Consider the following 27209-nt stretch of genomic DNA (forward strand, 5'->3'; position numbering starts at 1 on the left):
AAAAGAAGAAATAAAGGAAAGAGGTGCCCATCCTGGCGCCTTGTCCGCCCTGAACTGGAAACGTCCTGTGTCTGCCTGTCACGGCCCTTCCCCTGGGAGGGTCCTGGGGGTCTCAGAGGGGTTGCACTGGCCCCACGGAGCAGAGAGGCAGCCGAGGAGCGTCTGGGTGGGTGAGAAGGCGGGAAAGAGAGCCACCATGGATTCAGAAGCTTCCAGAGAAAGGGGGCGGTACCTCAGGAGACCCCGAGCAATCCCAGCAGCCGGGAAGCCGGGAAGCAGGTCTGGGCAGAGCCATAGCCCTGTCCAGGTACTAACTCAAGCCTCTCTTTCTGGCAAATTCTTCTAAAACGACACAGTGATAAAACAGGAGAGAGTCCAGGCCTGCCTCCATTTACCAACCCGGTCATTAAAGCAATCTGTTTCCCCCTGAAGTCCTCTTTCTCATGGGATTGCCCAAACGAAGTCCTTTCTGCGGGACTGCGCACAGGACTCCGGCCAGTGGTTCTGTTTCTCCCTCCCGGACGGACAGGAAGTGAAGGCGGCTTTGCTTTTATTTACACGCCCTCAAGGGCTCGAGTTCACGTAAAAACCACCTAATATTCTAAACACCTGGCTCCAGCATGGTCCTGGTGCCACGCCTGTTTCGGCAGGAAGGCTCCACCTCAGACCCAACCGGGGAGGGCACTCCCTCCTCCCGCAGGAGGACCTGACCCTGTGGCCGGAGGTGCTGGGCTCTGAGAAGCCTGCAGCCGAGTCGGAGACCCTCAGCAGGGAGGGAGGCAGGACGGTGTGGGGTCGGGGCCGGGGGACAGAGCTGGCCTGAACTTGGGTCCCAGACCCTGCTCCACCATTCTAGCAAATTGGAGTGTTACTAGATCACTCCGAGGCTGTGTCCTCCTCTTTGTAAAAGTGAGCGATGGCCCTGCTGGGGGGTTTGAAAGATCCTCCCTTCCTCCAGTTGATGGACGGACTTAAACCCCACCTGCAGCCAGACATTCCTGAGCACTGAACTACCAATCAGCACCTGCCAAACACCCTAAGCCCCCTACCCCACTCCTAAGTGCCTAGGTCCCTAATCACCAATCAGCGTGTGCTGAGTGCCCTAAGCCCCATCCCCTGTCCTCCCCTTAAAAGTGGACCCCGGCCCTGCTCTCTCTCTCTCTCTCTCTCTCTCTCTCTCTCTCTCTCTCTCTCTCTCTCTCTGGAAGCAGCTGGCACTCTTCTCTTCAATAAAGCCTGTGTCCTGCCATCCCGGTCTCCGGCCCTCTTAGTCTTTCAGGGTTGGTGTGAGGCTGAATGAGATAAGTGTGCCACGGGCCAGCACAGGGCCTAGGAGGTAATTTGTGCCCAGGAGTTGGGAGGGCTGCTGATTAGGCTGTGTCACTAGCAGATTGTGGGTGAACCCCTCTACTTGGGGGTGAAAGCCCCCGGGAGGCAGGTGGCCCGCTGCTCTCTTGTGGGGGCGGGGAGGAGGGGACGACTCTGAGTCCAGACCCTTGAGGCTGCCCTCTCTGTAGGTGAGAACACTGCGGCCCAGAGTGGGTGGGGCAGGCCCAAGGACACAGCGCAGCAGGGGTGCCGGGGCCCATATAGGACCCATAGAGGGTGCTGGGACCCATATAGAGTGGTGCTGGGCGTCAGGCACAAATAATGCAGTGCCTTCCACAGGGCCCGTGGCTCACTGCCTCTCCCCAGACAGGCCGGCCTGGTTCTCTCGGTCTGGGGCTGTGTATGTGTATACACGAGTGTTAGGTAGAGGGAGGAATGCCAGCTTTGGGGAAGCTGAGAGCTGGGCTCAAGCTGCTGCCTCACACCCAGCCCTTTCCCCCCAAGTCTGGAGCCTCCCACCAGGTTTGGGGAGTCTCTTTCCTCACACAGTCCAAGGCCGACAGCCCAATCAGCCGCCCTCCCTCCCCAGCTCAGAGCTGCCCCTGGCTCTCCCTGGAAGCTGAGGTCCAGGACAGTTATTTAGCTCTTTCCGCAAATCCTAGACGGGTCCACACTAGAAGAATATTAATAACAAAAACGCAAATGTCTAACATGCATTAAGCTTGTGTGACGAGCCAGGCGCTACTCCGAGTGCCCTTCACAAACCCGTGGGGGAGGTGCTCTCACTATTTGCATTTTGCAGTTGAGAACACTGAGGCTCAGAGAGGTTAGGCCCCCCTGCCAGGGCGGCCCAGCTGGTGGGTCGTAGGGGCCAGGCCTCATGCCCAGGCACCTAACTCTGGAATCCAGGTTCCTCTGCTGTCAGCCAGCGCAGCAGGGAGAGTGTGGGGACCCAGCAGCTCTTCCCCGGATCCTGTTTTCCAGAGTGAAAGTCGGGGAGGCCTAGAGGACCAGAATGAACCAGGAATCAGACCTCCCTCCCCCCATGGCTTTGAGCACTTCCTCAGGCTGTCTCCCCACCTGTCAAGTGGGGATAAATTGCTCTTATTTGCAGGAAGCCTCCCAAAATTAGGCTGGGAGGGAAGAAGCCAGCAGGGATAAGATGAAGGCTGGGGTGATGATGTACAATCCCAAATTGATAGGAGCCCCCAAATGACCCCGCAGCACTGGCCTCGGTTCTAATTGGATTCCAAGGGCTTAGAAGGGGTGCTTAGAAGGGGTGGGGCTTGAGCTTGTTGCTTTGACCCAGAGTAACCCAGCACCCCAAAAACAGACGCCCCTCCCCTGCCTCTAGCTCACTGACTGGAGCTTCTAATTCCTGGCCATCGGGGCAGCCCCAGCTTTGCAGGGAGGCAGTGGGGGATGGGAGGTACCATTTCCCCCCGCACCCCCCCCCCGCACCCCCCCCCATGTGAATGAAACCCACGGTGGCGTTAATGAGGCCCTTCGCCGCTAATTAACAGGCCCACATGACAGGAACCTGCAAAGGCCAGTCTGTCCCAGCAAGCTCCAGCAGGCCTGCCCCCAGCGCCAGAGCGGACTTTGTCCAAGGGCAGAGGGGACGCTGAAGGTGGGGCTGGGGTGGGGCAGGGCCACAGAGCAGAGGAGGGGGAGCAGAGAGGAAGCAGCCTTGGGGGGTGGGGGGAGCGATGGGGGCAGAGCTCAGCACACAGGCCCTCAGCTTCCCAGCTGGGATGTGCTGCTCCCAGCAGGCTCTGACCTGCGGGAGGCCAGGCCTGGGAACCAGCGGAGAGAGCAGTCTCCCTCCATCCGTAACTGGCCGTCAGCATCGGAGCTTAGCCAGGGCCCAGGAAGAACTTTACTGCGCGAGCCACCCTGAGCTGAAAGGAGAGCCTGCTGAGTCTCTTTCCTCAACTGAGAAAACATTTGTAGTGCTTAGCACAGTGTCTGGTTCAGGAAATGCTGATAATGCCGGTATTATTGTTATTAATTGATTGGCTGGGAGAGAAGGGGCGCCCTGAGCTGGTCCACAGTGGAGGGAGGGCCTGTCTTTCTGAACTGAACTGTGGAGACAGGAGGAGCTTATATAATGGGAGCAGAGAGGGGGTGTGTGTGTGTGTGTGTGTGTGTGTGTGTGTGTGTGCTCTCACTGCCAGCAAACCACAGCACACCTCCAGGGGGCGGGGCAAACCACAGCCTCCTTCCCAGCCCTGCCGCTCAGGGCAGCTTTCCACAGGCCAGGCCGCTGCCAGCGGGGCCCTGGCGGGAATTAGGTGCTCGGCCTCGGGGCTCATGGCTTCCTACCCTGTAGCCTGGCCTGAGACTCAGCTCAGGGGACGCTAGGTGCAGGGATGACGGAACCAGCAGCCACCACCCTAGGAGCACGGGGCTCTCCTGATCCCACGCATTTGCCCGTTTCTTCTGGTCCGCAGCAGTGCTAGGAAGAGGGGCTGCCTCCTGCACACCCCCTCCTGGGGATGTGTCCGCAACCAAGGCACATGCCCTTGATGGGAATCAAACCTGGGACCTTTCAGTCTGCAGGCCGACGCTCTATCCACTGAGCCAAACCGGTTTCAGCAGAGCCAGGGCAGGGAGAGCTCAGGGTTGGGGAAAACCTGACAGTAATAATAAAGGGCCAACTAGTGAGTATGTTCAGCCTTGTGGGCCACACAGGCTCTGCTGCAGCGACTTAATTCTGCCACTTTAGCAGGACATTGGCAACAAACGATACGTAAATGGTGGGTGTGGCTGTGTTCCAATAAAACTTTATTTACAAAAACAGGCCATGGGCTAGAGTGGAGCCAGGTCCATAATTTGCCAGTCCTTGCTTTAGGGGATTTCTTTTTTATGCTCTTCAAAGCACTAACGTGTACAAACCTCAAGCAGACATCGGTAGGCAGACTGCACACCGTCCCCATTTAACGAAAGAAAACGTTGAGGCCCAGAGCTGGCTCGCCCTCACGTTATTGGCAGAGGCAGGACCCTGAGGCAGTTCTGAAGTCTCCATCACATCACAGAATCTCCAGCACCGGCCCCTCCCATCCCAACCCCAAGTGCTTGTCCTGTTCAGCAGGAAAAGGGGACCTCTGCCACACCCACCGGCACCGGTGGAACACCCCAGAAACACCGGAGAGCCAGTGCCCTGAGTCTCCCATCCCTCCATGTGCAGGGCGCGACTAGGCTGAGTCAGCGGGCGGCCCAGCCCGGCCCGGCCCAGCCAGGCCCAGCGAGGGGCCATGGAAGGAGCCGCCCCCTGGGCTCTAGCCCTGCCCAGGCTGGTGAAGGCAGCAGCTGGCTGGAGATGCCCCCATTTCTCTCACGGAGGGAATGATCCCCACCAGCAGCTGGCTCAGTGCAGGCCAAAATGTAGAGAAGGGTGTTTGTGTGTGTGTGCGTACTGCCTCAAGTCAAATTCACCCTTGAATTACCTTCCACGAAGTCAATTCAACAAACTGGCTAAAAGTATGTTCTCTGCAGCCCGACTGCCAGGGTTCAAACATTGGCCCTGCCTCTGAGAGAAAGGTCGGGGTAATGGAATGTTCTAAAACCCAGTTGTGGTCATGGTTGCACAACTCCTTAGGTCTACTAAAAAAATCATTACAGCGCACACTTAAGAAAACCCTGGCTTGGCCATGAAAAGCGGTGTGATCCCTGCCACGCTGCTTCACCTCCCTCGTCTGTCAAACGGGAATAATGGTGCCTACAGGATCGGCCAGCTGAGGACTCGGGAGTCAACAACACAGGACTTTGGAACGGTACCTTACACCGCAGGGATCGATAAACGCTTGCTACACAGGCGAGGGGAGGTGTCTGGGCCGCACGTCTTTGTACATTCTTGCACCAGGCCTCCAAGCCGCCCAGCCCCTCCCAGCCTTTGCTCCCGCTGTTTGTTCTGCAAAATGCTCGATGCCCTTTCCTTTCAGTTGCAATCAGAGGTCGTCTTTCCTCTCTCTCCTTCTGCACTTAACCTTTTGTAGCAAGGGCATGGGAAGGGCTGAACAGTGTGTGGTTAACTGTTCACCCTCTGGTTTGAGATCCCCGGGTCAGGGAGGGGTGCCCTGCTCCCGTCCGGGTGGCTGGTGGCCGGTGTCCCTGCTGTGACAACCCGGGTGCCGAACCGAACCCAGCAGCAGCGGCCGAGGCTACCACACCCTGTGGGTCCCAGTCTGGTGGCCATAAAGGTCAGTGAAGGTAACGGGGTGGCCATGAAGGCAGGTGAATTAAGAAAAGCAGGATGGGTGACCCTCCTTGGGCCCAGGGCCTTGGGTCACAGGCCAGCAGGGAGTTCCTGCCCCTCCCGCCCGGTGTCCTCGCAGTCACAGAAGGTACAGAACGCAGAGAGATGCGGCGATAGGGCGACCCGCAGCCGGCCAGAGCCCCGGGGCTGGGCCGGCTGGTGTGCTCAGATGCCTGCAGCCATGCACCACCCTGACTGTGGCCAGGCTCAGGGTCAGGACGGATCCCCGGCCTCCCCGGTCCCACCCCGGTTCCCATCGGAGCACGCAGACAGCCAGGCCCGGGGGCGCGCCGGTGTCTGGCACAGGCTGGCACCCAGCGAGCAGGGCCTCCCCGTGCAGAGCGAGGGTGTGGGCGCCGGAGAGCAGACCCTCCCTTTGTCTGAGCCCCGGGGCGGGGGAAGGAGGGAGGGAAGGAGGGGAGAGAGTCCACTGGAGGGGTGAGGGCTGAAGGGGGCACCTTCTCCCGACTCCACAGAGCTGCTGGGGGAGGAGGAGCCACTGCGCCCCAGGAAGCCTGCGGGCAGCAGCCCCAACTTCCAGCAGGAGGGAGAGCAAACACCTGGGAGGAGGACGGGCCCGGGGCCCGGCGCCGCGGACCGCAAACATCGCCGCCCTCCGGGAGGGAGGGTCCCCTCCTTCCTCCTCTCCCCCCAAACAGCCCGTTCCCAGAGACTCCCGCCCGGCGCACCTCCCTTCCCGGCAGCTCCCTCCCGGCCGCCGGCCCGCAGGTTCCGACGTGTCCCTCCCCGCCGCCCCGCGCCCGCCGGGGGCCCGGCCCGGACCCGGAGCCGGAGCGGGGCGGGCGCACCTCTCCCCGCGCACTCACCCAGGTCCCGGGCCCCCTCCTCCGCGGCCTCGCGGGTGAAGATCCAGGGCGGGTTGGTGACGTACAGGGAGGCGGTGGGGCTGGCGTGCTTCTTGCCGAAGATCTTGCTGAAGGTGCCCTGCACCGTCTGGCCCTTCTTCATGCTGCCGCCGCCCCGCGCCGGGCCGGACCCGCGCCTCCTGCTCCTGCCCCTGCCCCCGCGGCTACCGGGCCATGGCCCGCGTCCTCCCCGCGTCCTCCCGCCGCGGACCGGACGGGCCACAGGTGGTGCGGGCGCCGCTCGCCGCCGGGAAATGCGAGCTACCTGGGCAGGTAAGAGGCTGCGGCCCCGCCCCGCCCGCGCCGCCCGACTCCCCGGGCCGCATTCCTGCCCGCCTCCTCCCACTGCGGGCCATTGTGGGCACGGCCCCCGCCCCGCCCCGCCCCGCCCGGGGAGGGCCGCCCCCTCCCCAGGTCCCTCCCGCCCTCCTCCCCACCCCTCCACCCCCCCCCCGCCCCGCCCGCCGCGGGAGGGAGGGAGCGGGCTAGTCCCTCGCTCTACCCAGGGTCACCGGCAGGTCAGGATGGGGACCTGGGGAAGGGCTGTGCCCGACGCTGCGAGCAGCTGCCCTCCAATGGACAGGACCAGACGCCCCTAAGGAAATGCAGGGTGAGCCCTAACCGCTTTGGCTCAGTGGATCGAGAGTTGGCCTGTGGACTGAAAGGTCCCAGGTTCGATTCCAGTCAAGGGCATGTATGTACCTTGGTTGCAGGCACATCCCCAGTAGGAGGTGTGCAGGAGGCAGCTGATGGATGTTTCTCTCTCTATCCCTCTCCCTTCTCCTCTGTAAAAAGTCCATAAAATACATTTTTTTTTTTAAATGCAGAGTGAGCGGGGAGAGCAGTAAGCTCGCACCCAACTGACGGCAAAGGGGGAAATAGCTCCGCTGACAGAGCTCCAGGAGAATGCAGGGTGACTGAATCTGGGCGTTTTTAGTACGTCACATTTTTTTCCTTCCTGTCAAGATAAGTGAATATACATTTCTAAAAACTCAAGGTGAGCCAGCCCACTTAGGGTGGGGCTCACTCTCCACGGAAATGAGCTGCGGGCCTTTATTTATTTTTTGTTAATCCTCACCCGAGGATATTTTCCCCATTGATTTTTTAGAGTGAGTAGAAGGGAGAAGGAGACAGAGAAAACGAAATTGAAATCGATTGGCATTGGTTGCCTCATGCATGCATATGGGGAAAGGGAGAGGGCGGGGGTGGGGGTAAGGGTGCCAGCCTGCAGCCCAGGAATGTCACTGAAATCCAACCGGCCACCCTTCAGTCAGAGGGCTGACGTTCTAACCACTGAGCAACCTGGCGAGGGAGAGCTGTGGACCTTTAAGGCGCATGGGGTAGGTCCTGGCTAAGGGGTGGGGGGTGGTTGTCCTTTGGGGAAGGTTGGGTCAGATGAGGTCCCCAGGGGACGGTGGGAAAGATGCGGAGGCAGGAGAGTCAGGCCACAGGGTTAGATTTTGACGCTTTCTGGGCAGCAGGAGTGAAAGGCTGGGAGTGGTGCTCATTCTGACAGCGTTTCTGCGAAGCTCCTGGAACAGCGCCCACTGCTGCGCTTCCCCGGCTCCTGCTCCCAGGAAGCTGGGATTGTATCTTTCTTTGTACTAAAGGCATTTCCTCCTCAACCTTTTATTTCGAGAAATTTGAAAGACCGTAAAATGACCACCTGTATTCCTTCCTCCTGGATTTCTCAATTGTTAGCATGTTGCCATAATTGCATTCTCTCTCTCTCTCTCTCTCTCTCTCTCTCTCTCTCTCTCTCTCTCTCTCTCTCTCTCTCTCTCCACACACATTTATTTTTTGATTTTCATTTTGCTAAAGGTAGAAAGGTGTGGATATCGTGGCATATCTCCCCACCCCATCAGTACTTCCCTTTCCTTTGCCTAAGAATAGGATATTCTCTGGGAGACCAAAATACAGTCATCACACTCAAATTTAACATCAATACACGATTGCCATCTCCCAAAATGTCATTTTCATTTTTTTCAATCCACAATCTAATCAAGACTCACGCACTGCATTTGCTTATCATGTACCTTTAATCTTTTAATCTAGCACAGTTTCACGCCTTTATTTTTCAAGACAGTGACTTTTTTTTTTTAATCCTCACCCGAGGATATTTTCCCATGGATTTTTAGAGAGAGAGAGGAAGAGAGAAGGAAAGACAGAGAGAAATATCGATGTGAGAGAAACACATCTATTGGTTGCCTCCTGCATGAGCCCTGTTCAGAGCCCAGACCGGGGAGGAGCCTGCAACCGAGGTTCATGCCCTTGACCAGAATCGAATCTGGGACCCTTCGGTCTGCAGGCCAACTCTCTATCCATTTAGCCATACCGGGTAGGGCAGCAGTAACATTTTTAAAAAGTCCCCTCTTCTTGCTCCAGAGACAATGAACAGGTTGAGTTGGACCTTCAGAGACCGTGGCTGTGAGGTGTTCCTCAAATGTTTTTGGTTAGAGACATGCCTGTGGCCAACCCCTGCTCACCACCCACCCACCCACCGCCATGGCATTCCCAGAACCAATTCCTGCTCCTTGGAGGAGTGTCTGTGGGGGCCCGGAGCTGTGCTGAGGGTTTGGGGTACATGGGGATGGATATAAGAGCATTTGGAAGTATTATTTATACTGGAGAGCATCTTGGGGTCTCATCCGGTAGGTAAGGTTTTTCATGATTCAAGGTGGCAGGCCACGATGATGCTGTCAGTAAAACACACAACAGGAATTTTGGAGCAGGTGGTCAGCGTGAGCTGGAAAAGTCCGGGAAGGCTGCTTGGAAGAATTAGGACTTGAGCTGGCCCATGGAGGATTACGAGGATGTTAATAGAGAAGGGAAGGAGGGCATTCTAGGGCATACACACCTGCCATCCATCCTCCCGCCCTCCTATCTCCACGTCATGGTTCCTCCTACCGTCTGCCTAGGAAGAGCCCAGGCAACCCCGATGCCCCATCATGCCCTGGACATCCTCACCACCCACCCCAGTGCTCTAGACACTCAGGTACAAGATCATAAGGGCTTCTTGCGTGGAAACCTCTGAGGTGTGAGGTCCTCTCACCTGGGTAGCGCCTGGCTCTGGCACCCAGAACCAGCCCCGGCAGGGCCCTCAGGGAGCGCCTCCATTCCTGTGCAACTTCCACCATGGAACTAACGTTCTTCAGACCTGCCGTGTGCCCGGCTCTGGGCTGTGCAGGGTCCAGAGAAATCAAAGGCGTGGTTCCCGAGTTCAAGTTGCCTTCATCTGTTTGGAGAGATGAAGAATTGGGAGGTACATGAGGAGGAGAGGAACAGTGGTCAGAGGTTCAGAGGAGGAGCAGCCGGGGTGGGCTGGAGGGCCTAAGGAGGGCGTGCAGGAGCTGTGAGGGCCGCTGCAGGGGCTCCGGACGGCGGGGCTGGGAATTCGGGGACAGAATGGAGGCCACAGCGAGGTTGGCCAGCATGTGGAAGGCTTAAAAAAGGCCAGCCGGGAAGGTCAGAAACAAGTCCACCTGGAGATGACTGATTAAATAAATGATGGTGCATCCACACAATGGAATAATAACGCAATCCTAAAAGTGAATGAGTCAGCCAACCGTGTCCAGTTATCTTCAAGATAAACTGATAAGCTGTTGACAAAACGGTGTGTGTGGTGTGCTGCCATGTGGGGCAGGATAAGATCTGTTCGGAGAGAAACTTTGGACAGATCCATAATAAACGAACAAAGGTGTTTACCGGCAGGTGGAGGGACGGGGACCTGGGCAAAGGGGCGATAGGCATGGGGAGGAGAATTTTCACGGAAGGCCCCTTTACGTTTTTAAATTTCCAACCACATAAAGGTATTTCCTAGTCACACATGAGAGAAGAATAACTCGGCAGAACCAGCAGCATTCGCATCACGCTGGCCCGATCCCAGACACTGAGCAGCCTGTTTGGGCCTCGGTCTGTTCACCTGTAAAGCAGGCTATTAATTTAAGGTCATTATGAGTCTCGGCGAGCTGACAGATGATGGGGCCCGGGAGAGCATCCTTGTTTGAACAGGATCCCCGCGTGACTCAGGAGCGTGCTAAGGTTTGAGAAAGCTCTGGCTGCCAGGAGCAGGCACGGCTGACCGTGCAGGCAAGGGTGCCTGGTAACAGCTGTGCGTTCAGGATGTTCATCTAACATCTGAAAGAAGGATGGGTGGGAGGGAGAACGTGGAGGCTGCAGGGCGAAGGGAAGGGGCTTCATTCATTAGTGAACTGGATAAGGAGGTGGTTCATGGATACCAGCAGGAGGGGGTGGGGCCCCACGTGTGTGCTGGTGGCAGAAACAGAAAGAGCAGAGTTGTTTGTGGGACCTTTCTTAGGAAGAAAGGAAGGTACACAGCTTGCATACAGGAGAAATAAAACATAAACAAACAAACGCAGGGATGGTAGCAATCCCCCGGTTTCCTCAGCTGTGCACCGGGTGGTAGCAATCCCCCTTCTAGGTGGTTATGAAGATGAACTAAGATGATGGATGTGAAGTGTCCAGCACAGGGCATTCCTTAAGGGTTGTTCATTTCCCCTTGCTTTTGGAGGAAAAGGGGGAAGCAGGGTGATGCCTGAACACCGGAAGGGCTTGAGGCTGCTCTCATTGCCCCTACACCCCCATTGCACCCCCATTTCACCCCCTCTCCCTGCCCCTACACCCCCATTGCACCCCCATTTCACCCCCTCTCCCTGCCCCTACACCCCCATTGCACCCCCATTTCACCCTCTCTCCCTGCCTCTACACCCCCATTGCACCCCCATTTCACCCCCTCTCCCTGCCCCTACACCCCAATTGCACCCCCATTTCACCCCCTCTCCCTGCCCCTACACCCCCATTGTACCCCCATTTCACCCCCTCTCCCTGCCTCTACACCCCCATTGCACCCCCATTTCACCCCCTCTCCCTGCCCCTACACCCCCATTGTACCCCCATTTCACCCCCTCTCCCTGCCTCTACACCCCCATTGCACCCCCATTTCACCCCCTCTCCCTGCCCCTACACCCCCATTGTACCCCCATTTCACCCCCTCTCCCTGCCTCTACACCCCCATTGCACCCCCATTTCACCCCCTCTCCCTGCCCCTACACCCCCATTGCACCCCCATTTCACCCCCTCTCCCTGCCTCTACACCCCCATTGCACCCCCATTTCACCCTCTCTCCCTGCCCCTACACCCCCATTGCACCCCCATTTCACCCCCTCTCCCTGCCTCTACACCCCCATTGCACCCCCATTTCACCCCCTCTCCCTGCCCCTACACCCCCATTGTACCCCCATTTCACCCCCTCTCCCTGCCTCTACACCCCCATTGCACCCCCATTTCACCCCCTCTCCCTGCCCCTACACCCCCATTGCACCCCCATTTCACCCCCTCTCCCTGCCTCTACACCCCCATTGCACCCCCATTTCACCCTCTCTCCCTGCCCCTACACCCCCATTGCACCCCCATTTCACCCCCTCTCCCTGCCCCTACACCCCCATTGTACCCCCATTTCACCCCCTCTCCCTGCCCCTACACCCCCATTGCACCCCCATTTCACCCCCTCTCCCTGCCTCTACACCCCCATTGTACCCCCATTTCACCCCCTCTCTCTGCCCCTACACCCCCATTGCACCCCCATTTCACCCCTCTCCCTGCCTCTACACCCCCATTGCACCCCCATTTCACCCCCTCTCCCTGCCCCTACACCCCCATTGCACCCCCATTTCACCCCCTCTCCCTGCCCCTACACCCCCATTGCACCCCCACTTCATGCCCATGTTGGTGGGGGCTCAGGGGAGTCTCTGGACAGCCTGAGTTCCGCAGCGGGCAGATCGAGCCGCCCACACCCCCGGTTGCAGTTTCACCCTGCCAGCCTGGCAGCTTTCCCTGAGACCAGGCTGGGGCCCAATTGTCTGTGCAGCTCAGCACCCTGTACTGTCGCTGCTTACCCCCCACTCCCCCACTGCTTCATCTAATAACAACACCTCACTCCTGCTCCCCCTGAGAAGAAACAGCCAAATAATAGGCTCGCCTCGAAACAGCCCAAAGCCCTGTCCTGTAATTAAATCTCTGCTGGGCAATTGCGTAGTAAGTTCTGGAATGTGGGGTGGGATTGGGGCCCAGAAGTGGCAGTCTCCCCAGAGACTCGGGCCTCTGTCAAGTGTGTGGTCTTCCCTCCACCAAAGTCAAGTGCTCCTGGCGGGGAGAGTGCGCTCTGCCTCGGAGCAGGGCAGGCTGAGACGTCCCAAGAGCCACCTTCATCGTCCCCCCAGGTCCCTGCAGCTGGCTCTCCAAGGCCAAGGTCAGACCTCCGGTCATCCTAACTCCCAAACCATACTGAGCTGCAGGTGGCCTGGCCCAGCCCCTGGTTCCAGGTAGGCCACACCGGGTGCCTGGCCAGCACCGGAGGCAGCTTCCTCTGGCTGCGGGCGGTGGGCTCCAGCCCCTGCCTGGCACTCCTCTGAGCTGGGCAGGCGCAGAGGAAATCTGGCTGGTGTGGACCCCAACAACCTGAGAGGGGGCTCAGGGAGGTCATGACCTGGTGCCTGAGAGCGTATGGTCCAAGGTCCAGGCCTGGGTGGAGAGAGGTGTGTTCAGGGGTGCTGGGGAGAGACCATGGACTGTTGCTGGACCAGGACACTTGGGAAGGTCCCTGCTGGGGAACAGGTTTCAGTTCTGAGGAGGCTGCTCAGGCGGCTGTGACTTGGGCTGAGTTACCACCTCTCTGAGCCTCAGCTCCTTCCTCTGTAAAACAGGGCTATTCAGTCAGGTCATCAGACTCAGCGAGGTAGTGGGTTCAAGTACCCAGCCGAAGTCAGCGCCTGCGTGTTCCTGTCCCCCTTCTCCACCCCGACTTTGGCACGGAGATGCGAGGCAGAGAACACAGAGGCCGTGAGGGGCTGTAAGAGAGCAGTGCCCATCAGCAAAGGTCCTCAGGAGCGGTGGTCGCCAACCGTTCGGACCTCATGGACCACCCATTGTCCGCGGACTGCTGGTTGGCGACTGCTGTTGAGGGGAAAGTCAATGGGGCCCAAGAGACAGGGTGGGGCAGGTGTCTACAAAGTCACCCTGAAGGCCAGGCGAAAACATCCCACTATAAAACACATCCTGCCATCTGAAGTAATGTGTGTGGAGCGGGAGGAATTGGTAAGAACAAAACCCAAAATTCTATGCAGGTTGCAACTGTAAATATTTATTTATTTAAATATATTTTATTGATTCTTTACAGAGAGGAAGAGAGAGGGACAGAGAGCTAGAAATGGCACACCCCACAGGGTATGTGTTTACAACCAAGGTATAAGACCTTGACCGCAATCGAACCTGGGACCCTTGAGTCCGCAGGCCGACACTCTATCCACTGAGCCAAACCGGTTAGGGCACAACTGTAAATATTGAAAGTGTATCTGTGCGTGGCCAGGTCCGGGAAGCACACAGCCTGGGAATGCCAGCACTTCTTGTGGGCCTTTCCCTTGGAGTGAGCTGCTCTGTCGGGAGAGCATTTGTTTTAACTTAACTTTGTTAACAAATAACAAAGAGCACAGTTTAACATGGACTGCATTCTCTTAGTTTTTTTTTTTTTTTTTATATACTTTTATTGATTTCAAAAAGGAAGGGAGAGGGAGAGAGAGATAGAAACATCAATGATGAGAGAGAATCATTGATTGGCTGCCTCCTGCATGCTCCATACTGGGGACGGAGCCCAAAAACCAGGTATATGCCCTTGAGCGGAATCAAACCTGGGACTCTTTAGTCCGCAGGCCGATGCTCCACCCACTGAGCCACACCAGCTAGGGCGATTTCCTTTTTTTTTTTTTTTTTAAGAGGGGAGACCTGGGGACGCGGACTCTAGTGCCACTTCTCCTACTCGCTGTGAGACCATGAGCCTTCCCGAGCCTCGGTCTCTCCATCTGTAAAGTGGGATGGTGGAGCCAACACTCAGTTGTGATTTCACATTTGGTTGGCGGGCAGAGCAGAGGCAGAACAACAACCGCCTGGCACCTCCTGTGTGAGGGGGCTACTTCCGGCTCTGAGGAAAGAAGTGAGCAATGGGACGCATTAAGCATTTTCTGGGCCCAGCCATTTGCTCTGAACCGGGCCCTGCGCTCGGGCTGTGGGACCTTTTAACTTCAAGATCAGTCCTTGCCCTCACCGGTTTGCTCAGTGGTTAGAGTGTCGGCCCCAAGACTGAAGGGTCATGAGCCCGTACCTCAGTTGCAGGCTCAATCCCCGATTGGGGCACATGTGGGAGGCAAACAATCGATGTGTTTCTCTCACATTAATGTTTCTCTCTCTCTCTCTCCCCTTCCCTTTCTCTCTCTCTAAAAAAAACCAATGGAAAAAATGTTCTCAGATGAGGAGTAACAAAAAGTAAGATCAGTCCTTACCCTTGGGGGACCTGCACTGCCCCACACACTTCTCACATATTTTGGAGACCAACTCTTGAACTGGGACTTCGAGCCTTGGGAGCAATTTCTATGCAACTCATCCTGGGTCCAGCTTCTTTCTCTCTCTTTCTTTCTCTTTCTCTCTCTCCTGAGAAGAAAAGCAGCCATATCTACCATTCACTGAACATCTTTCTGTGTCGACACGCGGCTGAGTAGATTGCATGCATTAACGCCCTACCATCACGTCAGCCCTGCAAGGGTGGGGGCAATGCACCCATTTTATGGATGGAGAAAAGACGACCCCAAATGATGTTTACTCATACATGCCTTCTGCCATAGCTGACATGGATGTGATGTCATTGCTATGCTGTTTGTGGGGGTGAGGAGCTGCAGGCACCCCGGGGAAGTAAGATATAAAACGTGGTGAACACACTGGGTGAACCACACAGTAATTGGAAGCATGTAACTAGATGTTCATAGAGCAACACAGATGAGTCTTAAAAACATTAGGGAGCCATCAAAGTAAACAGAATGAGATCTAAATCACACATGGCACTTATGTAAATAAAAGCAACATGCATACAAAAGAACAATATGTGTATTTTGCAAGAACACATATAAACAAGAAGATACTCATTAAGCGCATGAGAATGGTTGCCTCTGGCTGGGGTGGGTGGGGAATGTAGTTGGAAACCGGAGATTAAGGAGGGAAATTAAAACAATGAGAGAGGAGGCCCTCCTGGGCCAGGGATGATAATGCACCACCAAGAGAGAGGTGTGAATAGCTCATGTGTGAATAGCTCGGCCTCCAGTACGCGGGGCCACAAAGGAAAAATAAGTAAGGATTAGAGAGGTTAAGTAATTTGTCCAAATCACAGAGCAGAGCAGGTAAGGAGGGGTGGAGAGAATATTCAATTAACCGGGCCTGCTTCGACCAAGACACTTAAAACCATCTGCCTGAACCTCAACGGCAGAAAGGCGGGAGGGAAGGAGGCTGTGTGTGGGGGAAGGTGTGGGGGCGGTCAGCGGATCCTCCTGTGAGCCAGCCCCAAGTCTCTCCTTATCGTCCCAAGCATCCACTGAGCCCTGTGCGTACAGATCACAGTTCTTCCTTCCCGGAACTTGGAGGATCCGTACAATGAGGCCATGCCAGGAGTGTGGCGGAGAAATCAGAGGAACTGGCTTCCAGGGAAAAGTTGAGAAAGAACAAGGATATGACTCTTAGCACTGAGCTTCAGCAGGCAGGCACTGCTCTAAAACGTAGTCCTCACAATAAGCATTTCAGATCCATTCTTTCTCTCTCTTTTTAAAAAAATATATTTTATTGATTTTTTACAGAGAGGAAGGGAGAGGGACCAAGAGCTAGAAACACCAATGAGAGAATCCTTGACCAGCTGTCTCTTGCACACCCCCTACTGGGGATGTGCGTGCAACCAATGTACATGCCCCTGACTGGAATCGAACCTGGGACCTTTCAGTCCGCAGACCGACGCTCTATCCACTGAGCCAAACCGGTTTCGGCGAGGTCCATTCTCTTATCAGCCTCCCTTTGCAGGTTAGGAATTCAGGCACAGAGAGTTTACTGATTTGTGGATGTCACACGGCTGGGAAGATCTGGGGTTAAACCCAGGCAGAGTGATTTAGAAGTGAAATAAGACGGATATAGCTTGACTAGCCAGGCCTTCCTAACAGAGGTCTCCCAAGCCACTGCCCCTTGTTGAGGTTCCCACAGGGGACATGGGATGAGGACAGTCCTGGCAGGGCCCACTCCTGTGCACAGTCGGGTGGGTTCCTATCTAAAGTCTTCAGAAAGCGACTCAATTCCCCTTTTTCAAATGTCCCAAGTGGAGGAACCCAGTGTCCTCCCTGTAACATAAGGAAACAGGCCCAGGGTGGGATGGGATTTAGCTCAGGCCACCTGGGGCTCCTAGCAACCAGCCCAACACTCAACCCCTCCTGGGCTGAGACAGAGTGGGGTGTGTCCTGAGTCATGGCACCCTGCTCCCCCAAACCCTCTCCACCAGCTCCAGCCTCCTGGGTTCCTTTCCGACAGATGCTGAGCTGGGACCCAAGCCACTTTCCCCAGAGCCAGACCTGCTGGCCACTCCACCAAGAATGCCATGTTCCTACCTTCCTGCCCTCTCGCAAACAAGATATTACCACCCTAGAGCCTTGGAGATGTCCATCAGGGGCAAGCCCTGCTTGCTGCTTCTCCGCCTCCCTCCCAGCCTCCTCAGAAATTAGAGGCCATTACCATCAGGGCGTGAGATCTGAGCACAGGGCACACGCCATCAACACCCCAACTTCCAGTCAGCCTCTGGGCCACAAGGTCCACCCACTGACCAATCGTCAGGGCTGACACAGTGCCAGGAAGGAAACAAGTCCTGGGCCCCACCCAAGTCAGGGTGTCAGTGGGCAGGAAGTCGCCAGCTACTCTGTTTCCCTCCCCTTGGTCTTCCCCTCACCCCACCCCCTGACCCCAGGAAGAAGCCCAGGTCTCTCTACATGTGGGATTTCTGGCACATTCCTGGGAGGTTCCCACCACATTTGGTGTTGGGGAGATGCTACTCAAGGAAGGAGGGGGGTCTGGTGTTTGAAGACGGGGACAGGGCAGCCCAATCAGCAATCCTCCATCAACCCGATTACTCACACATGATGATAGCTGCTAGTTATTGTGTATTTATTTTGTGCAGACACTGACCAAAGTACTTTGTCCAACTCTTTTATTTAATTTTTTTTCATTTTTTATTAAGGTATTATATGTGTACACATCTTACCAATCCCCCCCGCCCCACTCCCATACATGCCCTCCCTCCCCAGAGTTTTGCGTCCATTGGTTATGCTTATATGCATGCATACAAGTCCTTCGGCTAATCTCTTATCTCCCCCATATCTTCCTACCCGCCCCACAGTAATTTGACAGTCTGTTTGTTGCTTTACTGTCTCTGTATCTATCTTTTTGTTGTCCAACTCTCTTGATAGAGACCTTTAGTACACTCATTGTATATATGAACAAGCCGAAGTACAGAGAGTCAATTACTTGCCCAAGTTTAAACAACTAGTAAAATAGTAATTCCAGGATTCAAGCTCAAAAGAGCCTGACTCCTGGGTCTGCAGTCCCATCCTCTATATAACATAACCACCCATCATCTACCCATTTACTGACCATCTATCCATCTACTCACCCATAGCCAACCAACCCAGCCACCTCTCTACACATCTATTCATTCATCCCTGTATCTCCTAACCTCCTACTTAAATGGTCTAGGAGAGGGAACAGCAGATGCAAAATCTCAGAGGAAAGAAAATAGGGTACGTTTAAGAATTTAGCTATTGCATAGAGCACATGTGTCAAACACAAGGCCCGCGGGCCAAATCCAGCCCGCCAGGCCTTGCAATGTGGCCCGCACCGCGCTGTCATCACTGCACTCCGCTGTCAGTTTATGACATTGTCAGTTTATGACTGTTCAGTAAACCATTCGGCCCGCGATTTAGGCTGGATTTTAGATTTTGGCCCCTTCTCTGAATGAGTTCGACACCCCTAGCATAGAGGAAAAATAGCAAGAGTTGAGGTTAAAAAGGTGAGCAGGACTCAAATCAGGAGGGATCACCCATCTATCATCTATCTACCTACCTACATTCTGCCCCTCCCCTCCCCCACTCTTCCGTCCGTCCGTCCGTCCATCCATCCATCCATCCATCCATCCATCCATCCATCGTCTCTGTAATTTGGAGGGCATATAGGAGGAGAGAGAAAGAGCTCTTTGCTGCATTTAATGCAAGGATGAAGACCATTCTTAGCAGTCAAACTGTCGACGTTCCAGAAAATGTTCTATGCAGTTACTGTAAAGGGCCCCAGAGGCGCCCTGTGGAGGGACTTCACATAATCTCCTTTGTCTTGAACTTTAATAAATCAATGTAGAACTCTACAAATATTTCTCTCTTCTCCGAGTCCAGTGTGACTAGAGAATGGTCTGGTTCCTGAGTAGGGGTGATGGGGGATTGAAAAAATGAGACAGGCACAAATACAGTAGGGAAAGCTGGGACTGGGTGGGACCACTGACCTCTGACTGAGAGACAGGGACCAAGAGCAGATACAGCACGCTTATTTTATACTGCAAAATAACAGGAAGTTTTACTAAAGTTCAAGACAAAGGAGATTATGTGCATTTTTGTGGCTTCTGTGTATAGTCACTTCTGGGTGGGTCCGGATAATTGTGTTTGTTCCTGGTGCTTAGATGGATTTAGATAATGAAACCTACCCTCTGGCGCCTGAGCTGAAGGTCAGGCTGACAACACTCCCGACTCTGGCAAGGTGGGTTTCCAAGACGTGGTTCTGCCAACACCACTGGATTCAGCTGACAATAATTAAAGAAATGCTCATGGGCCTTCCCAGGTGCTCTCTACAGAACTCAGTCTCCCTGGAAAGGAAAAGAAGAGACTCTGGGTTGACAAATGGTGGGGAAATAGAAAGGCACTGGCCATGATTCACTTGATCTGCAGTCACGTACAGAACGTAGCCAGGTGTTCCACTGGGCTGCTGCTACAAGGTGAGGTCTGTGTGCACTCATTCCCCATCTGCTGCTATTCAGAATGGTTTTCTTGTTGAAATCAGAAATTTCTTGGGTGAAAAATATATCTGCAGGCTTTGCTGTCTCAAGCCCAGAAAGATGAATTGATTCTTGAGGGAGACGACGCTGAACTTGTATCAAATTCACCTGCTTTGATTCAGCAAGCCACAACAGTTTAAAAACAAGGCTATCAGAAAAACTTGGATGGATCTATGTTTCTAAAAAAGGAACCATTCAGGAAGCTGATGAATAAGATCTAAGTTGTCCAGCTACAGAAACTGGGAGATGCTGACTGATTCCACAGACTTATTTGTGACATTGTAAAGATGCAATAAAAGCCATGTTTTGAAAAATAAATAAGAAGAAGAGGAAGAGGAAGAGGAAGAGGAAGAGGAAGAAGAAGAAGAAGAAGAAGAAGAAGAAGAAGAAGAAGAAGAAGAAGAGAGAGAAGGAGAGAGCGAACTCACCAGCAAGTGCCTGGGGAGATGGGGACTTCAGGAAGTACCTAGATAACTCTCCACTTGTCCCATTACCCAAAGCTCAGGGGTCCTGGGAGACTGTGGGAAGAGGGAATTGCAGCGAGGGTCATTGTCAAGGTTAAAAGAAAGACCTTTCCAGGCCTTGAAACTTCAGCTCCCAGCCCTGCCCCCTGTCTAAAAGGCCGCGCTGGGCTCTGCCTGAGTGGGTGCGGGCATGGAGGCAGAGTTCTACTCAGATGCCTTTTTTTGGCTCTAGCTCAAACCCCAAGTGGAAACAGGGAGGGAAGGGGCAGGTGGGACCTTCTGCTTAGGAAGACAGAGGAATTGTGTTGTCAAAGGGACATCACAATGTCACTGCCCACCCACATTCTCCCCTCGGTGGCACTCCCAGTAGCCGCCCAAGAGCTCCCAGGGGCCCCGGGAGCCCCTGACTACCAGATGTTCCATCTCACCACCAAGGAAGACCTGGTCAAGGATGCTCGAGGTGGGATGACTTCACAGGGCTAGATCAGGGCGGCCCCGTGTCGCAAGAAGTTTGACTGACAGGATGGAGTAGGAAGGCCCGGCCTGGCCCACCTGGGTGGCTAGGAGCTGGGGGCCGCTTACAGAGACTTAGGGGCCAGTATCACTGTCCGACCCGCTCCCTCGCTCTAGGGCCTGGTGGGGGCAGGAAATACGCCACCATCCAAGCCCCCTGGTTCTTTTTCCCTTTCACATCCCAAGACACGTCCTGGACTCGTTGGCATGACCCGGTCTCATAGCTAAAGTTTATAGCGTGCTTGAATGGTCTAGGCACTTTATAGGAACTGTTTCCTGAGTTCTCATGGTAGCCTTATGAGACAGGTCCCCGCGTTATCCCCACTTCCTAGGTGGGAAAACTGAGGCACAGAGCATTAGAAATGCCAAAGGTCAGGTGTCAGTGGGTGGTGCACCTGGAATTTGAACTCCGGGCCGCATGTCACACCATTTGCCTCTCGCCATCCAAGCCCTTCTGAGTCCCTGCCCCCAGCGCAGGCAGATGTGCTCTCAGCAGGGTTCAGAGAGGGTGCTCAGAGGCAGGCTGATGGTAATTACCGTTTGCATTGTGCTTGCACGGTTCCCACCCGCATCGCACCCCCACGGCAAGCCGATGGAGCAGATAGCAGCCTTATTATCCCCATTCTGCAGATGAAGCAACCGGCTCGGCCACTTGGCCAAGGCTGCCTGACCTGTAAGGGCAGAGCCAGGCCCGGAGCTCAGGTCTCCAGCCTCCGAGAGACCCAGGCACGTTCCACGGAACCAGGCGCCTCGCCCCGTGCCATTTGCATGTCAACAGGGAGGAGGCCCGTCCACCAAAGAGCGAGCTGCTGAGGGTGGAATGCCAGGCGTGGGCCAGGCGGGCGGAGGTGCCAGGGGCCTGGCGTAGTTGGGAGGATGGTGTCTCCCAGGAAGACCTGTAGCAATGTCACGTACGAGGTCCTCTGGCCCTGCCTAGAAAGCTGCACTCCTGACTCACCCTCTTCCTTATTCTCAGCCCAGGCTGAGGGACAAACACATGCCCAGACGGTCCCGAAAGGCCGCGCTGGGCTCTGCCTGAGTGGGTGCGGGGCGTGGAGGCAGCGTTCTACTCGGAGAGCTTGCTTTGGCTCTAGCTCGAACCCCAAGTGGAAACTGGGAGGGAAGGGGCTGGTGGGACCCTCTGCTTGCCCTTTAAGTCTCATTGCTCCCTGTGGAATGGGAGGCTGAAGCCAGGGCTGCCGGAAGCAGGTAGGGGAGAGGGGCCCTTCCTGAAACCTCTAAGCCAGGGTTCTTACCTCGCCGCTGCTGCCATTGGTGCTGCGCTGTCTGTGCACTGGGCCTAAGCCTCAGCAGCACCCCTGGCCTCAACCCACGAGATGTCAGCACCCCCCCCACCCCTCCTTGTGACAACCAGAAATGTGTCCAGAATTGCCAATGGCCCCTGGGGAAAATCTCTCTTCTCTCTCTCTCTCTCTCTCTCTCTCTCTCTCTCTCTCTCTCTCTCACACACACACACACACACACACACACACACGCACGCACGGACACCTGACAGGGAGGACCTGACTGGGGAGGAGATGGTTAAATGAAACCAGATGTTAACCTGGAAAGTATGCAGTGAGGCCCCACCCTCCCTCCGGAGCTGCCTGTGCTCCGGGCTTAGTCACCTGCTGCCTCGCTGGGCCCCCAGAAGGGGCAAGGCAAGGAGAGGGCTGCCTGGGCTTCCCCCTCCTCCCCTCCTTGCCAAATATCTTCCCTTCCTCCTCCCTCTCTTCTTCCTCCTCCTGGAGACTGTCCGGTCCCTCTGTCCCTGGTTCAGTGAAGCCTCATTCCTGGGTGTGCTTGGGGCCCTGGGGCCCCCCCACCAGGGTCTGAAGGTTGCAGCAGCAGCAGCAGCTGGGACATAGCTGTCGGGTAGGCCCAGGGCAGGTGAGCCGGAGGCAGGGCCTGAGCTGGGCAGAGGAAGGGCCGTGTTCAAATCCTGGTTCCCCCACTAACCAGTCACTAGACCTGGAACTTGTACAAGGCGCTTTCCCAGCACCTCACTACCTGCATGAACTCAACCAAGTGCTCAGACGCCCTGAGCCTCAGTCCCTGCATTTGAGGAATAGGAGTGACATCTCAAGTGGCTCTGAGGAGAACTGGCACTGATAGATTCTCAATTCTGTTGGCAAAGAGGGTCACCCTTCCTTCTGTGGGGTCTCTGGTAAGACCCCCCACCCCAAACACTCTGAACACACCTGCCCCCGTTACCCCTGACACCAGCCTCCCGAGCCCCAGGGGCTGAGACTGAGGGTGGGGTGGGGAGCAGGTGTGGTGGGGGTTGGGCCTCTGCAGGTCCCTCGTCGCCATGGCCACAGGCTGAGCCCTGCTGTCCTGTCGGAAGGGCCGGAACCCCACATTCTCAGAATCACACTTCACAGGAAGAAACCCGAGCTGCTCCCGCGGCCCAGGAAAGGGAAGATTCCACTGGCCAGGCTCTCACCCTCAACGCCCGGGATAGAGGTTGTCATGGACTCCACGGCAGTGACTCTCACTGCCTGCAGGTGGCGCTGGCAGCGATGAGGGCCAGTTTTGGCTGTCACCACTGGGAAGCGGGGTAAAGTGAGTAGATGCCAGGGATGCTGCAGACAGGCCTGCCACGCACAGGCCAGTGCCCACACAAAGAATCATCCAGCCCCAGAGGCCAAAGTGCTGAGGTGAGAAGCCCTCTCTGCCAGCCTTCGTATCTGTGTTCCTCTCTGGGAAGTCTCTGTTACTGGCTCACCCACCCAGGGCCTGGCATATCAGGGGGATAGATTTGAATGAATGAAGCAACCAATATCGTACCGTCAGCTCTGCAGAGGGAGGGCTATTCAGAGTATAATTGTCAGTGCCTTATCCTGTCCACGCAGAGTCCAAGAACCCAGAACCCAGCCCCAGCATTCAAACCCCCAGCGGTCTGGCCACCCTGGCCATCCAGCTGCCTGGCCCTCTGGGGGGCCTGGGGTGGGAGAGCGGCCCTGCGCGCCCGGCAGGAGCTCTGCACGTAGACGTGACTTGGTAGGCCTGTCCCACAGTGTAGTGGGCACAGGATACATCGTGCAGTACAGGCTGCGGACCGTGGGGTCAGCCAGGCCTTGGTTCACATCTCCGCCTGGCTTTTCCCGGCCACATGACCTCCTTACTTTGTTTTCTCAGCTTGAAATGGGTTAACAATAATGCCTTCGCTAAGGAGTTACTGGGAGGGTGAGAAGCGATAATCCACTTAGTTCGGTGCGACGGTGCTCAGGGCCTGAGGTGGACAGTGATGGCCGATGACCGCCATCACAGCTCATTTCCCGAGCTTGCTCCTCTGTGTGTGATCCCGCATCCCGGGCTGGAGCCTGGAGTCGGGGAGACTCTGAACACCCGCTCACGCCAGCTCCAGCTGGGCTGGGTGCCACGCGGGGGAAGCCCCAGGGACACAGGCACACAGGATGTGGTCCTGGCCACTGGGAGCGGTGAGCAGGCTTGCTGGAACCTCAGCAGGAGCCGAAGAACCACAGTTTGGGAATAGGATGAGGCAGGCACAGTGCCTGGGGGCCGCCCTAAGGAGGCACTCCCTGCCCCGCAGCACTCCGCACGACTCCGAGCGATGCGCTGGCCTCACCCTAGTCCTACCCTGCAGCCTCACATGCCAAGAGGAGGCCTGAAGCATGGGGGTGGGGGTGGAGGCAGGGACTGCAGCACCAGGGGCTTCCTGGAGGAGGTGTCCCCAGAGCTGCTGGTTTGAAAGGAGAGAGGGAATTTTGAAATGCAAAGCTAAGGCATATCATACACTCGTGGGCAGGAACCTGTAAGAGCAAGGAAGGGCTGCCTTCGGGAAAGCCCTGGGCATGTTTGAATTGTGCAAATCGTTTGTAAATTAAATGCAAAGGAGTGTGCACTGGGACTTGAGGACCAGGGATTTCTTTTGTAAAACACTGGGGCTCAGGGTCAGTAACTCTGCAGCTAGGGGTCCTTTCCCAGTTCCCAGGGGCTGCTTCTCTGCAGAAAGGAATTGGCTTCCCTTTCCCATGCTCTCTCCCCGATGTGTCGGGGGAAGCAGCACAGAGCCGGCCTGACACATGGCATCGTCCTTCCGGGAGCACTGTCGTGCCTCCAAAGATCCCCAGGGAAGTGGGCATTCGGTAGCCAGGAGGCAGTGTGGGGTTCAGAGTCAGAGGACAGTCACAGAGGCCACGGCAGAGGGAGAAATGTGGCAACAGGGACCTCCTAGGGGTGGACGCCACCCCTGACCACGACACACTTAACAATGAGACGTTCTAAAATGGAATGGGCCGGCCGGTGGCCGGGGCCAGCCCTCACCGGAACCAGTTCCTGTGCAGCCATGTCCGGTGCGTTTGCATGAGCACTCTGAGTGAGAGAAGGAGTGAAATCTTGCAGGATGAGTGTGAGCGGGAGCGCTGGGCTGAGAGAATCTCCCTGATGAAGGGAGGGAGAGAGGGTGCGGGCTGGGAGACGCCGGAGCCACGGCCTGGCGGCTGGGAGGGAACGAGTGGCGAAGGCTGATGGGCAGATGGCGAGGCCCGAACACAAGGTGCGGGAGCCCCGCGCGGAAGCTCCTCCGGGGCCTGGGCTTTCCTCTGGAGGCAGGAGAAACCCGAGGAGGTTCTGAGGAGAAGGGCCTCCGATCTGGCCATGGGCCCGGAAAGATGAGAGTGAGTGTGAAGCAGAGGCTGAAGGAGGCAGGAAGACGAGAGAGAGAGAGAGAGAGAGAGAGAGAGAGAGAGAGAGAGAGAGAGAGGAATAGAGAGAGGAATAGAGAGAAGGAGAGGGAAAGGGAGAAGGAGAGGGAGAGGAGAGGTAGAGAGGGGAGGGGGGGTAAGGGAGAGAACTGAGTGACCCTGCAGGAGGCAGGGGGTGCAGAGGGCAGGGAGAGAGGGGCCAGAGGAGTGTGACCTGGGGACCCTGACAGACAGGTGGGGTGTGGGAGGGATGGGAGGGTTTTGAGGTGTCCCCAGAGGCCTCTGCGAAGCAGGTGGAGGTCTGCATTGCGGCGGGTGGGTCGGCAAACCGAACCATGAAGGTGCTGCCTGGAGGTGCCTGGCTCCTGCAGCCTGCAGAGCTGTGCTTGGGTGGCAGGGGTAGTAGTGTAGGGGAGGAGGAGGACTCTGGGGCTCTGACCACGGCCCCTCTGCTTTCCCTCCTGCCCCTGGCCCAGCAGGCAAGTCCCAGTGTGTGATGCCCGCTCTCCCTTTCTCTCCTCCCTCCCAGGACTCCCAGAAGCCCTCCACACCCAGCTATGTGCTGAAGGCGGCGCTGGGCAAGAAGGGGAAGGTGGCCCTGGCGTGGCCGCCGCTGTCCCGGTCCTGGAAGAGGGACCGTGAGCAGGCTCTGGCCGCAGCGTACATGCCGGTGGTGGTGGACCTCAGGGGCCAGAGCCAGGACAAGTTCACCTTCAACTTCTACACCTCCCAGTACCCCAACACCCTGAGCCCCTTCCGCACCATGCAGAAGCCCACGTGCGGCTACCTGTACCGCCGGGACACGGACCACACCCGCAAGCGCTTAGACATGCCTCCCGCCAACGCGGTCCTGTGGCGGTCCTAGCCCTGTGCCAGCCAGAGGCCCGCCCGCCCCCTGCCCAGGACCCCCCGTCCTGGGGGGGAGAGGCTGCGCACCCCAGTGGCGGGGGGCCGTGCGGGGCTGGGCAGCCGAGCCCTTGACGCCTGTGCCGTGCCCACTGTCGGCACTGGCAAAGGGAGGTCTCTCTTCTTGGCAGCAATTAAAGTCTGTTCTTCCTTTTCGTTAGCATCTGAGCGCGTGTCTGTGAGCGGGTAAACGGAGGCCCTGGGGACGCTTTAAGCAAGATTATGTCCGGGCGGGGGTCTGAGGACTTGATTCTTCGTCCCCTCACCCCGAGAAGAGCTTCCAGCTCCTTTCAGAGCCCAAGTGCCAGCCGCTCCGAGGACAAGAACGAGATGCACCACCGACCACACCTCTCAGCGCAGGCTGCGGCCGCCAGGGGGAAACGGCCCTGCTGTGGGGGGTGAGCCAGTCCCGAGGGGCCTCGCTCTATAGGAAACCGCTACTTCGGACTTGCCTTTGTTGGTGGGGATGGACTTCCTGTCTCTCCGCTGGTCCCCGAGAGCTGCCTCCGAGGCTGGTCGGGCTCGTGGGCCATGGGCCATGGAGAAAAGGGATGAAGGCTGAGGGTACGTGACCAGGGCAGTGGCCTGGTGAGTCCCTGGTCACTGTCCCCCCTCACCCCCCGGTGAATGGTGGGGGCTGAGGCCAGCTCTGAGCAGCCCCTGAGAGCCCACTGTAGGCCTTTCCTCCCAACGTCACAGTGTTGACAGCTTGAAACGGGCTACGGGAGTGTTTACACCACGGAAAGCGGCCAACACCTACACAGTGGGGTTTCTTTTCCCCAGGGAGTCAGTTGTCAAATAGTCCCCAGCACAACCCTGAGCAAATCAAACCGGATTCTTTTCTAGGAGTCCCATCCCATTCTGGGTAGCATGGCATATTCAGAGGTGCATACGTCCAGAGCACAGATGGCTGGGGCGGGATAGCAGGACAGGGCTTCCGGGGACTCCGACCAGCAGCCAGTGCTGGGCCGGGCTCTCCTGGTGCCTTCCTCCGAGCAGGAGGCGGTGAGGAGGCAGGAGGGCCAAGGCCTCCGGGCAGCCTGGGCTCCGGGTCCTCTGTTTGCTGCAGGTGCCCTCTCACACCTTCGGGGTTCCTCAGCTGGCTGGGTCCGGGCTGCAAGCAGGCCGTTGGGTACCTTACCAGGTCTCTCCTGCCGGGTTGTGGGTGTTTGAGGAGCCAGCATGGGAAGGAGCTGGAGGGGAGTGGGGAGGGGGGGGAATGTCTCACTCTTCCCTTAGCGC

At 56.6% G+C, this 27209-nt stretch overlaps 2 protein-coding genes and 1 pseudogene across 5 annotated transcripts in view; 2 read left to right on the top strand and 1 right to left on the bottom strand.

The window, feature by feature from the left end:
• LOC311625729 (uncharacterized protein C6orf132) overlaps window positions 1–6556 on the bottom strand; it is a gene marked incomplete at its 5' end in the record, with an annotated part of 35436 nt that extends 28880 nt beyond the window's left edge. Inside the window, one exon of the mRNA XM_084890261.1 lies at window positions 6415–6556. Coding sequence (XP_084746387.1) covers window positions 6415–6556 — 142 coding nt within the window. The remainder of the gene's footprint in view (window positions 1–6414) is intronic.
• On the top strand, window positions 981–20707 carry LOC311625684 (large ribosomal subunit protein uL6-like; annotated as a pseudogene). The gene is made up of 3 exons (XR_014797063.1): window positions 981–1133; window positions 18148–18665; window positions 19214–20707. The product of XR_014797063.1 is annotated as a large ribosomal subunit protein uL6-like (transcript).
• Window positions 6440–26130, top strand: CIMIP3 (ciliary microtubule inner protein 3). 3 transcript variants are annotated; one of them, XM_084890326.1, is made up of 2 exons: window positions 6440–6726; window positions 25591–26130. In XM_084890326.1, the coding sequence occupies exons 1-2, from the start codon at window positions 6628–6630 to the stop codon at window positions 25924–25926; spliced, it is 435 nt and encodes a 144-aa protein (XP_084746452.1). In that variant the 5' UTR covers window positions 6440–6627; the 3' UTR covers window positions 25927–26130. The 3 variants fall into 3 exon arrangements, with proteins under 3 accessions (XP_084746452.1, XP_084746453.1, XP_084746454.1); XM_084890327.1 differs by lacking the exon at window positions 6440–6726 and adding an exon at window positions 22457–24766; XM_084890328.1 differs by lacking the exon at window positions 6440–6726 and adding an exon at window positions 24950–25034.
• Window positions 26131–27209: the final 1079 nt, after the last annotated feature.

Source organism: Pipistrellus hanaki (genome assembly GCF_964339955.1).
Source record: "Pipistrellus hanaki genome assembly, chromosome: 7".
Lineage (NCBI taxonomy): Eukaryota > Metazoa > Chordata > Mammalia > Chiroptera > Vespertilionidae > Pipistrellus > Pipistrellus hanaki.